This window comes from Drosophila pseudoobscura, chromosome 3, assembly GCF_009870125.1.
Source record: "Drosophila pseudoobscura strain MV-25-SWS-2005 chromosome 3, UCI_Dpse_MV25, whole genome shotgun sequence".
NCBI classification, from domain to species: domain Eukaryota; kingdom Metazoa; phylum Arthropoda; class Insecta; order Diptera; family Drosophilidae; genus Drosophila; species Drosophila pseudoobscura.
Window position 1 is genome coordinate 4,238,587 of NC_046680.1, and position 20,094 is coordinate 4,258,680.

Below are 20,094 nucleotides of genomic sequence, written 5' to 3' on the forward strand. Positions count from 1 at the left end.
CTGCAGTTGTTCGTCCCGAATGTTTGATTATTTTCAATTATTTCGAGCCGCACATTGTCCTTACTTTGGCATTGACAACGCGAAACGATAGCACCCACACGCTCATGATGGGCGGAGATGGAGACGGGCACGGGGAGAAGGAAATAGGAAATGTTATTGTCGCTGTTCAAAGCCCAACCCTTCGCCATCATCATCATCATCTCCATCCTCATTCCATTCCATTCCATTTCGATTCCATTTCCATTTCCCGCCTTCGCTTGGGAAAGTTTTGGTATAAAACAAAAATCTGATTTACATGGGAGAGGAAACAATGCGGCAGCTGATTGTGTGAGGTGTGGGCTGTGGCAGAGGGGTAAAATCATTTACATCCATTCATGTGTGTGTTGGTGTGTGTTGTTGCAACAAAGAACATTTCATGTTGAACAGATGTCGGAAGCCGCCGGCGCAGCCGTCGTACGTGTGGAAAAACTTAACACAATGCAAGCCCCAACCGGAGGGCAATGGGGGGCTCTGTGACATTGCCACTCTTATCTGGCCACGTTGTCAAAGTTGTGCGACAATGGCATCCAGTGCCGTGCATCCAGACACCTGTTGCCACCCAAGCCCAAGTGGCAAGTGACAAGTAAAGAACTGACTCCGAAAAAATCCAAAAGCCGAAAACCCAATTCAGATCAAGCTGGCTGGGAGGCACAACTTTCTAATTGAGTTTTCTCTGTACCTTTTGAATGATAATCTGAATTGGAACGAATCGTACCCAGATTGGAATATGATTTTCTTACAATTCTGGTGGACTCTGATGGTGCTGGGTGGTTCCAAGTTGCTCCCGGCCGACTCGGAGCCGTCGAGCAGCGAGAAGTTGCGCAGCTTCAATCGGGCCGTTAAGGAGGCGCGCGGCAAGATTCAGGATCTCCACGGCCAGGATCAGTACCGAAGACAGCCCAGGCACACCATCGACGATATGCTGGCCAGCTTTGCCCAGACCAGCAGCGGAGAATCGGAGGACAATGCCATGGCGGAGGCAGCCAACGCCTGGTATCGGGACTTCCAGGCAGGCCACAAGCAATCACATACTGTCAGTAAACAGAGCGGCACGAGCTACGAAAGTAACTACCTGAAGGATATGCAGAACACAGAGATCGGCAATGTGAAGCAGAAGTACAAGGATACTGCGGTGGATCCCATCATTCCAGTGTTCGAGACCACCATGGCTCCCTTTCAGTACGGTGGTAGCGGTCTCACCTACCTGGACATCAAGCTGAAGCAGGCCCAGGAGATTCTAAACGAGCATGAGAAGACTAGCAGAACGGATCCATACAGGGTGAAGGAGTACCACAAGAAGGCAGAACTCAACGACGATCTACCGGAGTTTGAAAACAGGCCAGTGCCGGACGGGTTGTATGAGCAAACATTGCTCCGGCTCGATTCGCCCAAATGGAGGCCCAACAATCTGATGCACGAGGCCAACTACAAGCTGTCTAAGATCGAGCAAGAGGCCTCTGAGAACGCCCAACGGAAAATTCCGCCCAAGGGCAGGGGCTTGAACAAGCGCAGCTCCTATCACGGCTTCAATCCAATGAACGAGATCAAGCTAAAGACGAGCAACCGCCTCATGCTCAAGGGCATGGGACCCTCGCTGCCGAGCAATGCGCTGGTGGAGAGCCAGCATGCCCATTTCGTGGACGAACTGATAAAGCGCCGGGAGCGGAAAATGAGACGGGAGCAGGAGCAGCAGCAGGATCCAGATCTGTATCTGGATCATTATCAGGAACAGAATCAAGAGGGATACATGAGCGATGATGGTGAACGGCGGCAGCAGTACGATGGCCTCAGTCCGATGACCAACAAAATGAGGCAGTCTCCGGAGGTTGTATCCTCCGGTGGCCACAATATGTTGGATCTGCCCCAGAGCTACGACTATCGCCTGCCCCCGTACGATCGCTTCCATGCTCTCAGCCAGCGGCAGATGCCCAACATGGTCGACTACTTGCATCCCAATCGCAGGTCCGTTGGGGAGCCGGGACGCTACAAGCGGGAGCATACCTTAAATATGACCGTGGAAACGACAGCAAAGGTGGCCGTGAATGAGCCAGGAACTAAGGCCGAGCAGCTGGACATCCCGAGTGTGTCTGCGCTCAAGGAAAGTGAACCAAAAGTCGAAGAACAACAGGATGTCAAAGTGGAGCTGGATAAAGAGCCAATCGACAGCAAGGTGGTGGGTAAAGCTACTGCTTTCGAAAAGGTGCAAGTCGAGGCTGATGCAAAGTCACTGAAAGTGGGAACGGACATTGAGGTTAAGCCTACGGAACCTACAGAGTTGAACGATGATGCTGTATCTGTATCTGAGGCGGACATTTCAACAAAGCCGGAGGTGGGCGAAAGTGCTCAGGACTCAGCTGTTAAGGTGGAAAGCAACGAGGCCAAGACAAGGCTAGAAACAGATGCCATCACTGAAGCCGAGGGTAGCCTGGAGACCCAGGATAAGTCAAACAGCCATGCCGTCCTACAATCGGTACTAGAACAGCCACAGGTTCAGGAGAAGTCCCAGGCGGCAGCCAGCATTGAAGATGCAGTGCTGCAGGAGAGCATCAAGCTGACTCTGGAGGAGTCGGTCACGTCCAGGCCAGCCGATGAGGTTTCCCCAGAGCCTGAGAGATCAAAAATAGCACCAGGTACTCCCCATTTGCCCAATCCCGATGCAGTGGTCAAACTTCTGGCCAATGAGCTGTCGCATTTGAGTGGCGACAAAGATCGCAACAAGCGGCACATCCAAAGCCTACGTCGTCGCTGGTTTCCCAGGAAAAACAGGCGCTCCAAACGGTCGATCGGGGAAGAGCAGCAGCCCCCGGAATGCCCCGAGAGAGCCAAGCGCATGGTTGCTCCTCTGCTGGACGACCTGGAGGACCACAATGGGAATCACTTGCATTTTGGAGACCTTGGAAGTGGCCTTCTTATGCCCGATGTCGAGGAAGATACCGATCCTTACGGAGAGGACGAGGCCAGTCTCTATGATGCTTCTAGCGTTCAGGTGCCCATGATGAATCAGCGAGCTAATGGAGTCTACCAGTTAACGCAGCAGCCTCTGCAGATACCACAGCAACAGCAGCAGCAGCAACAGCAGCAGCAACAGCAGCAGCAGCAGCAACAGCAGCAGCAACAACAGCAGCAACAGCAGCAACAGCAGCAGCAACAGCAGCCGCAACAGCTACAGCAACCCTCCAATTTCAAGGCCAGCTTCAATTTGACTAACTTTTTTAATGAGCTTCAGAAGCTGCAAAAGAATCGTCCGCTTCAGCTGCAACAGAATCGTCCAGCGCAGCAGCAGCAAGAGCAGCAGTCACCGATTCAGCATCAATATCTGGCACAACAGCAACACTTTCCACAGAAGCCATATCTGCCAAAACAGCAATACCTGCCACCTCAGCAACAGGCACCTCTACAGACCCAGCAAAAGCAGCTGCAAGCGCCGCCGCTAATGAAGCAATCCGCAGTCCATCGATACTTTGGTCCTTTCTTTAACAAGCAGGTCAAGAACAATATGTTGTCCACAGTGGATCCATGCATTACTCAAGTTGAACCACTGACACGGCCCTCAGTGTCCATAACCATTGATCCCAATTGCATATCAATTACAACGCCCGTCCCCAACATGATGACGGAGTCGACTACACCAGGGTTTGGTGAAAACAAAACGAGTAATCCATCCATGACGAATACTACCGATACGTCAACGAATGCAACGGACTCAGGAGGGGCAGATCAGGGTAAAACTTCTGGACCTGCTGTGCCGACCGGCGATGTCTGCAATAGTCCAGATGCCCTGAGGTTGAACGTGTCCATCAACGCGAACGTGTGCGGGGATCCAAAGACAAAACAGTTCTATGGCAACGGATCAATCAACATGCAGCCAGCCTTCGATCAGATGAGCACCGACTTGATGCTTGATTGGGCGGATTCGGCGGATTCGGCAGAGCACGGGAGTGACGATACTTTAATGCAGAATGATGATCGATATGCACGCGAAGCGGGTAGAAATTGGAGGGATAATACCGGCCACAGAAGGAATAATAGGTGGGGCAAAGAGAAGTCCAAGGGAAAAAAGGAGTACAAGCCAGAATCGAGCAGATGGTAAGTAGTACGAGATCCTGTATGGAATGCTCCTTTGTTCACATCCACATCACATCGCTTCTTGCAGTAGTGGAAATACCGAATCCTGTGATGACAGCTTGGAGAAGCTTATAACTGGCAAAACGTCGGAGGACATTGTGTCGGCCGTCTTTGAGGCAGTCAGCAATGATCCGGGCATGGATCGTCTGTTGGCCGTGCTGGAGCGCAATCGCAAGGGCTCCCTCAAGAAGCCCAAAAACTTCTATCAGATCAGGAATGACAAAAACGATCAGTACCTGCATCAGACGGAGACCATGGTACGGGAGACCATGGCGGCCATTAGCGACATCATCGACAAGCAGGTGCGGGTTCGGTCCTGCATTCCCCTGCGCCCAGACCTGAGTGAGTTCTACGACCTCATCCTGAAGACTATGGATGAGCAGAAGAAGTGCCGCGAGAAGCGAGAGAACGCGCTGAGTGGTCTGGCCGACGACTTCAACCAGGATGTGGGTTTACTCGATAGCGACAAGATTGATTCCCGGTCTCGCATTGTCAAGAAACTTCTGCGTCAGTACGAGGAGCTTCCACTTGCAGATCAGCGTTCGGCGGCCAATGTCCGAGATGAACTTCTCATGGACCTCATGTACCTCCGCAAAATGGCAGACTCCGTGGAGCGCAGGCAGCGAAGTGCCAAGCTGCAGGAGGTGCTGCGGCAGACCAGCATGAACAACGTCATGCAGGCGCGCATCTCCAGCGAGTACTCGCCTCGCTTCATCAAGCTGGTGAAGACCGCAGAGCTCTTCAAGGAAGCGGGCGAGCAGCAGGCCAGGGCCTTTGTGGGACTCTAAGGTGGTTATTTTTTTATTTTTTTATTTTTTCGTTGAGTTCATTTTACTATTAAATAAAATTCTAAATGTCAAATCAAAATTCGTTCTTTAGTCTGTTAGAACTTTAGTCAGAGACTAGAGAAATCGTCCAACTGGCGCTTAAAAGCGCTACCGCTAGAGTAGAGAAGAATCGATAAAATTTAATGATTTAATGTTGAATCAATCGGTTAAACAGATTACCTTTGAGTTATTCTTTTGGGATATCAATAGTTTATTTTTATTTGCATTTGAATTTCGATATATTCACATTTACCAAATCAATAGTAGTTTTATTTTATGTCACTCACTTTAACCGACTGTCAAGATAAACACGTATAAGATGCAGGTTTCATTGCTCCATCGATGCACCAAGATGGTGTTGCTGAAGAAGCAGGTGAGACGCAAGGGCTGGCACCTGAGGAGCTACAGACACCAGGCCTATCGGCGGCTGCGCATGATGAGCCAGATCCGCGATGAGCTGCTCCGTAAGGTGCGCAAAGCAATAGAGGCCAGGCAGAGAGATATGGAACAGGTGAAAAGGGATCAGGCAAGGCATGAGGTCGCCAGAACGGTAGCCACATACACGAGATGGCTGCACAGTTGGTCCAAGTCGCTGTTGTCGCAACGCCGGCTGATCGTGCAGCAGAGGCAGGAGGAACGCAAGTTGGATCGCCGGCTGCGTCTGCTGCGCAAACAGCTGGGGAGGCATCGCAGACCGCAGCGACTTCTGGAGAGGTGTCTGCTTAAGCTGCGAAAGGGTCTTGAGAGGACCTCGATCCTCCACCCAACCATAGAGGGTCAGGCGGACATCTGGGAACAGGAGGTCGAGGAGGTTAGGCGGTATTTGTCGGCGCCTTACGACAGTCGAAAGAAGTCGCGAAAACCACGTCATGGCATCCTTGGTGGGTTCACTGATTTTTGGAATATGGAAGTGCTCCGCAAGAAGCGTCCCCGAACAGACTATGTGACAGCCGTGACCCAGAATCCCTCTGGTCAGTTATACGTCGTGCCAGCGTTGCCTGCCAGGCCATCGAAGCCATGGAAACCAAAGAAGAAAAAACATGCTGACCTTGACCCCGATACCGATTATGTAAATTTGATTGAGCTGCCCGGCGAGTACAAGAGCAAAAGGTTAAAGAAGAAACTCAAGATGTTGAAACGCAGTGATACCAGTGATACTCGTCTTCCGAAGCCAACAATCGATGAGCTGTGGCAGATGTATGCGGACCTGGTGGAGGTTGAGGCAGGACGACAATCGAAGGCGAAAAAAGCACAAAGAAAAAGGAGGCGCAAGCGTTCAAGAACTCCACGCCAAATGAATCTGAAGAAATTACTAGATCTGGATAGGCCCGCTGATGTCAACGTAGTGCTGAAAAGAAAAGTAGCTAGAAAAAAGTCGGGATCTGGAAAACGTAAGAGTTTATTGATATCATACGAATCTGAATCCAAATAATCCGGAAATACTTGCAGATGAACCGATGGAAAGCGGCCTACTAGAAGAGACTAACGTAAATCCAAGGCCAGAGAAAAAGCAGAGTCTGCTAAAAAGAAAACGTAAAATGAGTGGCTTGCGGCAGAAAACTGAAACACTTTCTGATATAGGCCCTAATCTAAAAAAAGTAAGAAAACACCAAAAGAAAGGTCGATCAGTTTCAGATGGACTGGACAGCCATACATCCGACATAAATGAGAAAGACAAATCGTTTGCGAAGAAGAAAAAAACTGAGAAAGGAAAAGATCAGATTAAACCTCCTATTGAAACTGAGAATGAACAAGACCGCATTGCATCCAAAAGAGACGGGAAAGACGCCATTCGCGGTGAGAATACATCCCAAATATCTCCTTTAGAAACTGAGATCACATTGGAGAATACGGAAGGCGAGATTTCTTTGCAAAATAATGTGAACTTATTCAAGAAGGACAAGCAAGCCAAGTATTCTATGGATACTGACCCAAAAGCTTTGGTAAAACTGTCCAAGAAACAGAGAGGCGTTCGAAAATCTGGTAAGCCTGGTTCCAAGCAGAAAGTAACTAAAGTGGAAGAGTTAACGCCGGGCAAGAGGAGATTACTGAGCACTGAAGAGTCCGATCGAGCAGATGGCCAAAAGATCGATCCACCATATTTCGATGAGGACAGCGACTTGGGGTCTGATGCAAAGAACTCAGAAAATAATGTGAATATGGTCAGGATGGACATGCAAGCCAAGTATTCTATGGATACTAAACCAAAAACATTGGTAAAATTGTCCAAGAAGCAGAAAGGCTCTCGAAAATCAGGTTCCAAGCCAAAAGAAACTAAAGCGGAAGACGTAATGCTGGGTAAATGGAGATTTCAACGACCCATAGAATCCGCTCCAGCAGATGGCCACAAGGTAGATCCACCATATTTCGAAGAGGACCACGATGTTAAGACAAGACCAAGCTTCCATTTGAGGGACTTGAGGTCTGATCCAAAGTACTCGGTAGTGCAGCGCCTTCTGAAGAACGTTATAGAGAGTAATAGTGTCCTAGAGGGCACGGGCGATATTCGTGCTCTTATGACAGTTGTTGGAAAGCATAATATGTGGGATAAGCTGGCAGGTCTGTACTCTGAACTGCAGACAACGGGAATCGCCAAGTCAGATATTGTGTCGCTCCTCTCCAAGAAGTATCTGGACTACCTCAGGGGCGTTGAAAAGGAGTATTTGAAAAATCCAACGCTGAGAGGAGAGTCTTTGACCGAATCCAAGTTCAAAATCAAAACCATTGATGTGCCTTCCGAAATAATCGACAACATCGGATGGCTCAATGAGAGCATGAGAGGTGAACACGAACATTCCTCAAACTTCACTTCTCACGATCCTTCGAACGACATGCTACAGGATATGGGCAATGCGTCTGAGATAATGGACAGTGATGTGATCAAGAAACTAATCGATCAAGAAAAGCAAATGGAACGCGAGCTGCGCGATGAGCGGCGAAGAAAGCTCAATTCCGCCTCCTCCGGTCGATTTCCCTCTACGTCAAGCATGTCTGAAATTTTGGAAATCGATCCGAAGGAAGAGAAGAACCTGCTGAACTTCGAAATGCGGTACTCCTTGAAGAGCATACGAAATATGATGGAACAGTATACGCAATACTTTAAGTCTTTGGCCAAGAGTCCGGTTATCATGGCCCTCGAGAAGGAGAGGAGGCTCATTGAAGCCAATCTGGAGACCTTGCGGGACCAAAGTTTGGCCACAAGCCCAAATACCACTATGGCCAGACGAAGGCCCTACATTCCAAAAGAGAAAAAACTTCGCCCCGCCCAAAAATTGTTCTATTCGCCGCGTCAGACGTGCCGCGTGAAGAACCTCAATGACGACCCAGATGACTGGGAGTGCTGTTCAGTGTGTTCCCATGATTCTTTAGTGGAAGAAAGGCCTCGTGTCTACGAAAAGTGCCCGCGATGCGGAGTCAAGGTCGAGCTACCCGCGCCCACTCCCCAAGAAAGTCTTCGATCCCTGTCCCAGGGCTCCATTGAGGCCTGCGCCAAAAACAAATTGCTGCTCAGCACTGTTGTAGATATTTGCACCCACTGCGGATATATACACGAAAAGGGACAGTCTTGCCCACAGCTGCCCATCTGTCCAGTGCCGCTGCAGCATCTGCGGCGTGTTGAGGAGGCAGTTCAAGCCCAGATCCCGATGCAGCCCCCCGGGAAGAAGCCAGGAGTACTCTTGTGTTGCTCCCCCTGCGGAATCCTCAGGAAGCCCACAAGATACGCTGATCGGTAGATGGCAGAGTCAATATGGTCTGCTCTGCGGATGTGGTATCCTAATCGCTCTGGAACGCAGAAACTGTTGGCTTGGACTGCATACACCGCCTGCAGTATGTCGAGTGGATAATACTCGCATCAAAGAGGTACAAATCAGTTGGCTTAGGCGAAGGAAACATTTTGTTTAAGTGCTAAATAAATTCCAGTAATGAGTTTGCCTCGCCCGTACGGGCAGGCCGTCCTGCAGCTCGGGTGTTCTGTTCCATCTGTGTGTTTCTGTTAAATGCTTCGGCAAGTTTCATAAAATATGCAAGGACTCTGCTCTCACATACACAGATATAAGTTTACAAACCCACACACAATGCACTCACGTAACGGTAAAATGGTTGCTGGCTTTTAATACACTCCTTGCCCCCTTTTTGCTTCGGCCCCATGCGCTCCAAGTGTATGCAACGAAATTTCTTCCGGCACTTCCTTTTTTTCGGCCAAGTTTTTAAGTCGGTCTATGTCTGCTGTAATGGAATTTTATTGCACACTCGCACTCGGCTTTGCTCTCTGTTTGCGCAAGCGAAACATGTTTCAGACATTTCCATAAATGAAAACTCCAAAGCAACTCCAAAATTGGCTTGCACGACGAAGATCGTACACGCTTAAAAGCGATCCTCCGAGATGTCAAAAGGGGCAGATAAGATATGTATGTACTTCTGTACTCATATCATAACTCTGTAGATACCCGTTTTGATACTGAGTCTAAGTTCGAACCTTGTGGAAGGTGCAAATTCTCTGCAAATTCTGTGTCTGTGTCTGTGAATACCCCACCAATATCTATTATTCTTGGGGGAGGGCTATCAATTGGAGATTGGAAATTGATTCTTTCAGATATTGATTTAGTTCTAACTAATTTAAATGACCATTTTATTGTGTATTGAATAGAGAAAGCTTACTGTATGGAATAAATAAGCCAACTATCATACAGATTCGGTATGCCTCAAAGCATCATTAAAGCCCTCGGCGACCAGCAATCGGCAAACTGTCGAATGTTTGGCAATAACATTTTTGGGAAATTGATGCCGGCGATCAATCATTTCCCAGCTTGCGAGCTCGGACACCAAGGAGAGCTGTAAGGAGCACCGCGCCCGGCACTTGGCAGCCTTTGTGGCCTGCGGCGGCATTTTCATTAAGGCAGTTTCACTCTGTCTCTCTCTCTCTCTCTCTCTTGACTACCATTCCGTAAGTTGAGACGTTTTCATTTGCATTTTTGTACAAATCGCCAAGATGGCGAGCATTCCTGCTCCTCCTGCTCTGTAAAGGGACTCTTCTGTTCAATTTGCGATGACTGCTGTAACATTATCTTGTTTGCTCATGACACGAGACCAGGCCCAGGACCAGGACCAGGCCCAAAGCCCTATCAAGTCAGACCATTTCCGGCTGCCTGGCTTTGTCCGGCATTTGGCAGTTCACCCGCTAGTCGCGATTCACGATTTGCGACAGTCTTTTGTCATTTTCCTCCTCTGGGCTTCCTCTTCTTTTTTGTGGCTTGTCAAAACAAGCGAAGAGACGAAATGAAGCGTGCAATTGTCTGCTGTTCACAACTTAAATGGCTATTGTAACGAGCACATTGCGATGGCCATCACAAGATGCTGTACACTCGCAGTGATTGCATTTTATTAGCTGTCAGATTTTAATTAATTCCCAACATCTTGACTGTCCTTTACGCATTAATATGCTGAGTCCCCTCCCTGACAAAGGGGAATCACGCAGAGAATGGCAGGGGAACCGTAAGCCGCAATGCAAAGCCACGAGACAATGGGGCCCCCATTGAGAAAGGGTCCTCGACAAAGCGTGCACGGTAATTATTGAGCTCAGGTGTGGGTATGGACATGGAATATGGAATATGGAGCCTGCCTTTATGGAGCCATAAAGGAGCAACAAATTGGACTCCTCGGAGGAGACGGGGTAAAATGTAAGCACAAAAGAAGAAACACGGAAGATAAATGGGCCAAGTTATATTTGAATGGCTACGGCTCCACTCGAGAACCACTGAATGGTGGAGGGATGTTCCTGCACTTAGCTCGACTCTTGTGAATATAGATCAGACCAAAAATTTAAATGAAATTAGCAGGAGAGAGGGAGGAGATGAGAAAATACATCAGCAAGGAATGTCCGAAAAGGCATGAAATAACTAAAACAATATTTGTATAACAAATATCTAAAAAACTGACCATTGCAATTTTCTCGTTATCGATTATGGAGATTGACCAACTTAATTGGAAGGAACGAACTCCCGTGGTGTGTGCGATTTATGTGTGCAATACAATCGATGTCCCGCATGTCCTTCATCCAGCGGATACCATATGCTATAAATACTTTGACTTTTACTACACTAGAATCATATTTCCCAAATAAAAACTTAAAACTTAAAGCTTAAAACAGAACATCTAGACAATACAAAGGCTACCACGAGCAAAACCTAAAAGCGCCCCATATTATCTAACCTACGTGGGAATTGCATGGCTTGTAGGTTGTAGCTAATATCGAAAATATAAATTTTGTACTTTTTTCTTGTTCAAATCCAGTAATCAGTAATCAATAAAACGTGGCACATCCGAAGAATGCGAATACGATCTAGAAACAAAACATAATCCATTCAATATCAGTTTCAAATGTACAGCTGCGGCGGTAAAAATAGCACCATGAGGCTGTATGTGTATTGACGCCTTTTGTTCAAAATTGGTAAAAAAGAAAAGGATTTAATCAGAAATTTAGTCACCAACAAAAATAGCACTAATTTAAAAAATTATCAAAAAACTTTATAATACAAAGAAGTTTTGCACAATTTTTAGTAAAATATGTTACTTAAGTTGTATTTACAGGTTGATATTTTGTTGTATAGCCTTTGGAATCAGCAAAATCAGATCAACATCTCGGCACTAATGTTTTCTTTCCCTTGGGATACTGATCCACGAACCAAGCAGGATACCCCAAAGATCTTTATTTTTCTTTGATTCCACATTAGAAAGAAATTTGTAAGCTTTACGCCATATATTTGCAATGGGGTTCAAGTCTGGAGACTTAACAGGCCAATCCATTACATTAAGTGGATTGTTCTCGAACTTTCTTTCTGTTGAGTTTTGGGTCATTGTCCTGCTGGAAGACACAAAAAACTGGATTTCGTATTCCGCAAAAGCCAGAATCATTGTTTCATAGATATCAACACAGAAATGTTGATCCATCATCGATTTGTTCCATGTAATGGATAACTTTCCTAGTACGAAAATCAAGCCCATACGATTAGAGATTTGAGGAAAAGGGCGTCAGGATAAACGTAAAAAGAAATTTATATATGCATTTAAAAATTTGGCGTAAGTTTGTAGAGTAATACGTAGTAGAGTAAGTTATATTATAAGAGTAAATATAATCGTAATCAGTATGAGAATAGTTGTTTATGTAGACATGTCCGTCTGTTTGTCTGATTTTTTCTGTGCCCACTAGTCTATCAGTTTTGAAACTATCTTTATGGGCTTCTTCTAATAGTATAATAAAGAATGGATGTTAACCGAAATACCACGACCGTCGCGATACAGTACCTATACCGCCCTGATACAGGCGAGGTAAGTCTACTGTGGCGAACCTTTGAAAAATGAATTTCAATATAGCAGTACTACTTAATTACTAGCCACTTCTAAATGTTCCCAAAAATATTTCCTCTTTCTTAAAAGCTTAAATAGAAACAAATTTAAGAATATAATAGAATCAGCGAGCATTTGTTCTTGGGAAGTCCACTATCATTATCATCTAGGGAAATTGTGTATGAGAAATACTTACGATAACTGCAATTTGCACTTAACCCTTGCAGGCGCTGTCGGTCTCCAAGTGCCGCCGTAGTTTCTTGGGCTCTCGGCCCGCCCCTGGAGCTTCATCCAAGGCGTTGGCTGCAACGCGTCGGCCGTGCTTGCTCACTTGGACAATTAGAGGAGCAGCAGCAGCACCCGCACAACCCACATATCTAGGCCCTCAGCTAACTGGCTCCTGGTAACCACTCCAGCCACTTGAAAAGTTGGCCGCAAAGTGCGAATGCATAATTAATTCCAATTATGAGTTCAGCCAACAACATTGGCAACATTGGCACTCGCCTTCCTGCTCGAGACGAGACGAGACGAGACGAGACGCGTCGAGACAAGATGCGTTCGATGGGAGGGAGACACACACACGGGCCAAGGGGGAGAGCATCGTGGGGGACATACTTATCAGTGCATCGACAGCACGAGGCGAGGCGAGGCCCCCTGTTTCCCCTGAACTTTGAAGCTGGCAACTGTCACCCCTGGTTCTCCTTGTGCTCCTGCTTCTGCTTCTGCTTCTGCCCCTTGCTTGTTGCATAGTTTGAGTGAGTCAAGGCTTGGCATGTTTAAACACATGCTCAAGTGTCATTTAGACAGTTATCTGCCCCACCAAAGGGGTGGCACTATGAGTGTAGGTGTGGGTGTGGGTGCAGGAGTCCTGGATCTGGGGTATCTGGCGCATCTTGGTGGGAGGCAGACAATTGATGGTCCTGCGATAAGTACGTATACCAGGCGCAGTCTCAGCCTCAGTCTCCGGCCACTTTTCCCTCAATTACAAAATGCTAAAAATTGCAATATCAATAACATTTTATGTACTCACAGCAGGGGTTCCGTGGGTCGGGGGTCGGAAGGGCAGGCTGGCTATGAGGGTTTAAGGGTAACAAAAAGTGCTGCGTCTAAGTGTTGTTGCCGCCAGCCTTCAAAGCCGCCTTCACTATTAACGGAAATGCATTCTGGTTGTGGCTGTTGTTTGGAGAGCGTCGCGTCTCGTACCGTCTGCCAGGCTCAAGTGTTTTAATGGATTTTCCAGATGAACACAAAAAAATATACATACATGCATATATATGTACCTAGTAGTATATCCCGACGACATATACGAGTAGGGAAGCAGTGTCAGAGTTGGATTTCCCCTCATTTTGGTTTTGCAAATATTTTTTTTCAGCCTGACAAGAAATGTCAAGATTTTGGGCTCATGTTTCGCCGTGACATCTTTGCACATGCATCAATCATTTCGACCTGCCGCCCGCATCCCCAGGACATCTGTGGTTACTCCATTAAACCAATCAAAAGGAAGTTCAGTTCATAAAAGATAATAGCCTGGCTTAGCCGCTTGCCGCATGCCACTCAAGGACCTAAATCCGAGGAGCAGCTGCAGCCTCTACCACCCAAGGAAAGCCTATAAATTTGCAGATTATTTGCATATTGCGTCTCCTCCTGGGGCACGGCACGTTCATTTTGCTAAGCTTTTCCTTCTATTTTTTCTGTCGCTGTGTTTTGCGTAATTTTCAAGAAAAAGCACAGGAAATTCAATTTGCCCCGCTGCACAAACTAATGTAAATCAAGCGACATTAAACGCATAATGGATATAATCATAAATTTGACTGGGAACGGGAGCGAAGGATGCAAGAATATAGTCGGGGACCATCCACATGAGTGCAGACAGAAGCAGGGACTTTTTGGTAGAGCAGCTGATTTGGGGTTGGGGCTCAGACGAATAGACAATATTTGTTTATTTTGTAGTGTCGTGGCCCACCTCCAGAGATATCTTTGATACATCATATTGAGAAACAAGTAATGCTTGGATTCATGGAAAGTTCCTATTTGCTGTTAACATAAAGGGACTAGCCATGAAACTATTTGAGTGGTTTGAGGTTTTGAATTTGAAATAAACCATGCTATTTTGAAACACTTCATAATCATCGCATCACCGATAAATAATAATTGATATAGGGAAAATGCAATGAAATAATGTCCACCGTTCATCTTTAATCAGTTACGTCTGCCTCTGTCTTAATTGTCTTCAAATACCTATCAAATTAAGCGTTCGTTTGGTGGCAAACATGACGCCTGTAATTCCGGACGGGCTGTGGCTAGTCCCGCAATGAAATTATCCGCTTGTCAACGAGTTAATCGAACAGAATGTGTGAAATGCAAGTTAAAAATGGAGCTCAACTACAATCTGAATGCCTCGCTCGTCTGTCAGCAGGATGGGAAATGAGATGGACAGGGACAGGAACAGGGACAGCGTCAGCGTCAGGGGAAAGCCCAGGGACATGGCTGCAGTGCTGTGGAAATCATTGCCGGACGCCAAACGTTTTAATTTATGCGTTTCCATGAGCCATAGCCATACCATCATCCAGGACTGTCCAGTCGCTCTTCCTTTAAATCATTTTTAATGAAATATTCTCTAGGGAGGATGGGAGTAGTCCACTGTCCAAAGCTCTCTCCACTCAATGGTGCCTGCTGACAGCCAATGCTAATCCGAGTACTGCACTTGATGAATGAGTCATTTGCCTAGTAATTTAAGCATTCATTCAATAAGCGGACTCCTGCCGGAGGGTTAGCTGGTACGAGTATGGCTCTAAGATTTGTGTAACCAAATACTCATTACATAAGTTGATGGCATGCGGAAGCTGCCAGGCAAAGGAATATGCTGATGTGAGGGGTTCAGTGTCCCCTCTGCGTGCTATTTAAGCCAAAAACAAATATTGACTGCAAAGTCAAATGCCTGACGAGACGGGTATGAGGACGGGTCCTGGGGTATGTGCGGCATAGCATTTAAAGTAATCGAGTGTTAAAAACGGCAAACGCAGGCCAAACACTGGGCCAGGCCAAGTCAAACAGAACCAGAACAGAACTCCCTCCATCACACCGTCCTCCACTCTCCCTGTAAATATTTAGTTTCTCATAAATTACGAGTGTGTGTGTGAGTGGGTTGTGTGTGAGGGGGAAATCAGAGTCAGGGCTTTAATGCCTCATTAAAATATGCACGATGGCAATAAAATTCAAGCTGACGCCGTTGGAAAATGTTGAAGCGATCTGCGACCTGCGACCTCCAGTCCTATGGCAACCTTCAACCTGCGGCCGTGTCATAAAAATCTTCGGAGGCAGCTTGACAAAGTTTTCACATAAAATAAATTGCTGCCAAATAATAGTCAGGAAACCCGTTAACGTGTCGAAGGCGCTGACGACGGCTGCCTGCCTGCCTACCATGCCTGCCATTTTGGCCAACGGCAATTGATACGAGGCCGAGCAGAGGGACGGATGGATGGATGGGAGGTTCGGCGGGTGAAACGCTTCGAGCCATCAACTTGTTGTTTATTAAATTACAAATAAATAATGAGACTGATGGCCTCCTTCACTTTACTTCTCTCATCGGCTGCCTTCTGGCTGCCTGGAGTTATTAAAAACTTTACAAAAACAATTAACACAGTCACTCGATGGTCAGAGGGTGGGGCGTGGATAACACAGGAGGAGAGCCGGCGAGGGTGGGCATGCCCGGAGGAGTAAGAGGCTTTTGCTTCCTGTCAAACATTTTAAAGCCAAGCGACAAATGGAAAATACAGGATTTCTCTTTAAGCTGCAGTTCCACTCCAATTCTGCTCGGTACTCTGGCTGGCTGGCTCGGTGGCCAGAGCATTAACCAAAGTTGCAACCGCAACAATAACCGGAGTGGCAAGAAGCAACCCCCTCAAAACCCCAACCCCAATCCCAGCCCGAGCCCAGCCCAACCCCCGGTGGTAGCTGGAATTGGAATTGCAGCCGCAAATAAATTTGTGCACAGCAAAATATATGGCAAAAATATAAAGAATTGCATGTGCATAAAAGTAAAGCCATGAAGCAAGAACAATGCCAAAAGCAACAAGCAACGAGTTGCTGTTGCTGCCCCCTTTTTCATTACAGCCCTAGCCGAAGCCCCAGCCCCCGAAGGGAGAGGAACAGGGAATAGGAACTGCCAGGACAGAGCCGGATACGGATGGGCTGGGTTAGGGGTAGAGATACTCAGTCCATTGTTTGCAGGCGCGCGCTCTGATTAGAGCGGAAAAAATATATATAACAAGAGGTATGCAGTCCCTCTTTTACGAGAACTCGTATTTGCTGTGTTCTTCGTTGTATTTTATTTACAAATGCGGAATCAAAGAAAGGCATAGACCCTATTTTTAAACACTGAAAATTGAAATAACTCTTTCGAATGCCAGAGCTGGAGGAAGGGGACAAAGAGATGCGCCTTAGAGATATGTTTAGATAATTTAGATAATCTTCGTTTTAAATAAATCTGCGACGTAAATTTATATACTTAAGCGTTTAATTATTGTCTGAAAAATTCGGCGTAACTTGACTTGAAGAGCGCTTAAGGGGGTATACTTTTGTATCTTCGGATACATTTACCAAACCGTTCGTCTAATATAATAATATAATATAATAATATGATAGGATAGTAAAGCAGCGTAGAGTGTAAGTCTTTGCTTAAATAATTTGCAACATTTGGTACAATTTTATGGCAGAGTGATATGATCTTTAAGGTTCTGACTAAAATACTACTTTGATTTGAAGTCAAACTGTGGGAATACCTCATTTGCATAAACAATATCAGACGGACACGCCTATGTGAACACTTATTGGGGTTGATCAAGATCTCCCCATCCATCCATCCTTTGTTGTGGTATTCTCTAGGCTTCTGTAGAGAGCCATGTTAGTGACCGCCATCTGGCCAAGTTTACCATTAACCAGCTGCAGCTGTCAGCGACTTTCAAATGTGGCCTCCCACGCCCACGCCCACGTCCATGCCCACGCCTTGTGCCTCTCTCTTTCTCCCGCTGGTGCCACTCATCAGAGCGTGCGTTTTGTGCTCTATCCAAAGCGCTCGGTGTTAGTCTTTGATTTGTCACACCAAAGCGAGCTTTTCATGGCGTCCTGTCAGAGTTCTTTTTCCTATCTGCCAGGACACGCAGACGTGCAGACAGACAGAGCTAGCGACTGTTCATCGGTTCGAGAGAGAGAGAAAGAGAAAAAGAGATAGGGACAGGGACAGGGACAGGGACAGGGATTGTGCTCTTCGCGCTGTTTCCATGGGGGATCTGGGGGCTCTGTTGTGCCTGTTTCACGTCCAGTTTTAGCCGTTGGCTGATTTTTGATGAAAAGTTTTCAGTTTCATATTATTCATGTCTTCCCATCCCCCCATCCCCCCATCCACGGGACCACAGTTCCGGACCCTCCCATGTTCCTTCCAATGCAGACCATCCCCCTCCCCACCCCTTGTTTTGCGGTTGAATGGAGCATGCAATTTTTTTTCTATTTCCTCTTATTTTTTACCGAAAATTCTGTTGTTGTTGTATTTTAATTTTGCGCAAATGGAAAATAATAATCAAGAGAAAATAATAAAATGGACGCAGGCGACAAAGGTGTTGGCTGAGAGAATGGGGTGGATATGGGCCGCGCGGGTGGGGTCCTGGGTACGGGCAATGGGGGAGGATTGACAAGGCGACCCGGCATGACAGCCGCCATCCTGGTGGTATCGGGATAGATGGAGTAGGTTGCAAGCCCGCAGCATTGTGTGGCTTTGTTTCGAGTGATTCTCTACAAAGCGCAGTGCACTTAATTCTCTTTACGCACACACACACGTAGAGAGATAGAGAGAGAAGAGGGAAGAGGGAGATGTGGCGTGCATGGCAGACATGTATGACAGGCTTTTTATGCCTAAGTATCTTAAGTTGTCAACTTGAAAAGGCAAAAGAAATCCTTTAATTTGCAGTAAAATGCAAAACGCAGCCAGCCTCAATTTGTCACAGCATTGCAAGGGGGAGGTGGGGGGTTTGTGGCACGAGGCATGTGTGCATATGTGAGACTGGAGAAGAAGGCAACAAGTCGGCTACAGCTTCGGCTGCAGCTTCTGGCACGGGAGCACATTGGACTTTGCCACTTGGCATAGGAGCGCAGGCGAGTGGCGCCTCAAGGTATGCAGTAAATTAAAATACAGTGACAGGGGCGGGTCTAGGGATTGGGCTTGGGGTGGGGGTGGTGCTGCTCGTGCTCTGGCAAGGAATGACATGCTTTCTTGCATGAGGGTTGCACTCTCCTCTGCACTTTTCACATTAAAAACTTTTGCCCGCAGGCCGCCTGCCCACACACTCACACTCAACCCCACACCCACACCCGCAATACTTACATATACTTATAAAAAAGGCAGAGGAAGTAGAATGCCAACCTCAGTTTTGACAACACACACACCCACACACACACTGTGACTATGCATTGAGCCATAAGCGTACGAGAGACTTTGATTCAGTCTCGGGTTGCCAGCAAACATGTAATAGGTCCGTGGCAAACGCGGACACCAGCCAGTCCACAACTCTAAGCGCACACCTCGCTGCCTCTATTTGCATATTCATATATGTACGAGTACATATGTATGTGTGCAAACTAGAGGTGTGAGGGTGAGGAGCTTGGATAGCGCTTATGGCCACGTTAATGGCAAACTAAACTGCAAACTTTGCTTCTGCACCGACGCACGCATACGTAATAAAAGGTGTAAATGAGCAAAAGAACCGACTGCCAGGGACAGCAGGGACAATGCAAGAGACTGTTGGAGGAGGGAGAGTGGAGCCTGGAAGTCAGCCAGGTGAACAGGCAGCCAGACATGGACTGCCGCCTTGGCCCATTATAAGGGCCACTTGCCGCCTGCTGCCTGCTGCCGAAGAAGACAGCTTGGTATTTATGTGGCAGGCATAGTGGGATCAAAATGCCAGCTCTATCTAATCAATATGATGCAAATATTTTGCTTCTATTCGGGATGTTTGCAGCTGGAAATCAGGAGTTTATTGCAATTCTAGCAATTTAGTAATTATTATAAAAAAATTTTTGGATTTGCGAGAGAGAGAGAGATTCAAAACGTCCCACTGTGCGGGATGTGTATTAAACTAAATTTAGCGCCACTTTGAATTACGGCAACTGCGAGAGGTAGAGCGAGTGGCAGTGGCAGCAACAGTGCCCGGCTATTACAATGCGAGAGCCGGAATAGTCACGGGCTTGCTCGTGGTCGTGATTGTGGTTGCGGTTGGGAGTCGAGTCGGATGGGAGGAGTTCGTATAATGCGCTCCACCAAGGACATCATGTTTGCAAATTTATGTCGTTGTAAGTTGTGCCAAAGGAAATGCCATAAACATGAAGAACAGGATTGTGCGGGCAGCGGACACAAGCAACGGACGGACGGACAGATGGATGGATGAAACGTCGTCGTGACAAGCTCGGACGCGTTTAAAGTGCAATTAGCGCACGTAATTGTAATCGAGTTGCCCACCTGGCCACCACCTCCCATTCCCACTTTCCGTGCACCACCCAGTGACTGCCACCGGAGCATTTCATTGCTGGCTATAAGCCACGCGCCATCCGGCAGGTGGTGACTCCGGCTTTTGCTTCTGTTTGCCTGCCCACGGGGCTCTCCGCATTCTCATTCTCATCCTCATCCTGATCCACGTCCACGTCCACATCCTCTCGCTGTCGCTGTGGCTGTCGTTGTCCTTTTGGAGGGGGAGTACGCAGGCTGCTTTTT

General features: G+C 47.1%; 2 protein-coding genes across 2 annotated transcripts; both read left to right on the top strand.

Moving 5' to 3' along the window:
* The first annotated feature begins 692 nt into the window (after positions 1 to 692).
* Positions 693 to 5,025, top strand: LOC6898062 (uncharacterized). The gene is made up of 2 exons (XM_002138112.3): positions 693 to 4,125; positions 4,193 to 5,025. Exons 1-2 carry the CDS (start codon positions 767 to 769, stop codon positions 4,950 to 4,952), a joined length of 4,119 nt encoding a protein of 1,372 aa, XP_002138148.3. The 5' UTR covers positions 693 to 766; the 3' UTR covers positions 4,953 to 5,025.
* Positions 5,026 to 5,149: 124 nt separating this feature from the next.
* LOC6898064 (uncharacterized) lies at positions 5,150 to 8,952 on the top strand. Its single transcript, XM_002138114.3, has 2 exons — positions 5,150 to 6,382; positions 6,441 to 8,952. The coding sequence occupies exons 1-2, from the start codon at positions 5,311 to 5,313 to the stop codon at positions 8,723 to 8,725; spliced, it is 3,357 nt and encodes a 1,118-aa protein (XP_002138150.3). The 5' UTR covers positions 5,150 to 5,310; the 3' UTR covers positions 8,726 to 8,952.
* Positions 8,953 to 20,094: the final 11,142 nt, after the last annotated feature.

Excerpts from the sequence above, each read along its gene's own strand:
- LOC6898062 (XM_002138112.3), top strand. The coding sequence starts at position 767 with ATGATTTTCTTACAATTCTGGTGGACTCTGATGGTGCTGGGTGGTTCC. Across the intron at positions 4,126-4,192 it reads AAGCCAGAATCGAGCAGATG|TAGTGGAAATACCGAATCCT; the intron begins GTAAGTAGTACG and ends CGCTTCTTGCAG.
- LOC6898064 (XM_002138114.3), top strand. The coding sequence starts at position 5,311 with ATGCAGGTTTCATTGCTCCATCGATGCACCAAGATGGTGTTGCTGAAG. Across the intron at positions 6,383-6,440 it reads AAAGTCGGGATCTGGAAAAC|ATGAACCGATGGAAAGCGGC; the intron begins GTAAGAGTTTAT and ends AAATACTTGCAG.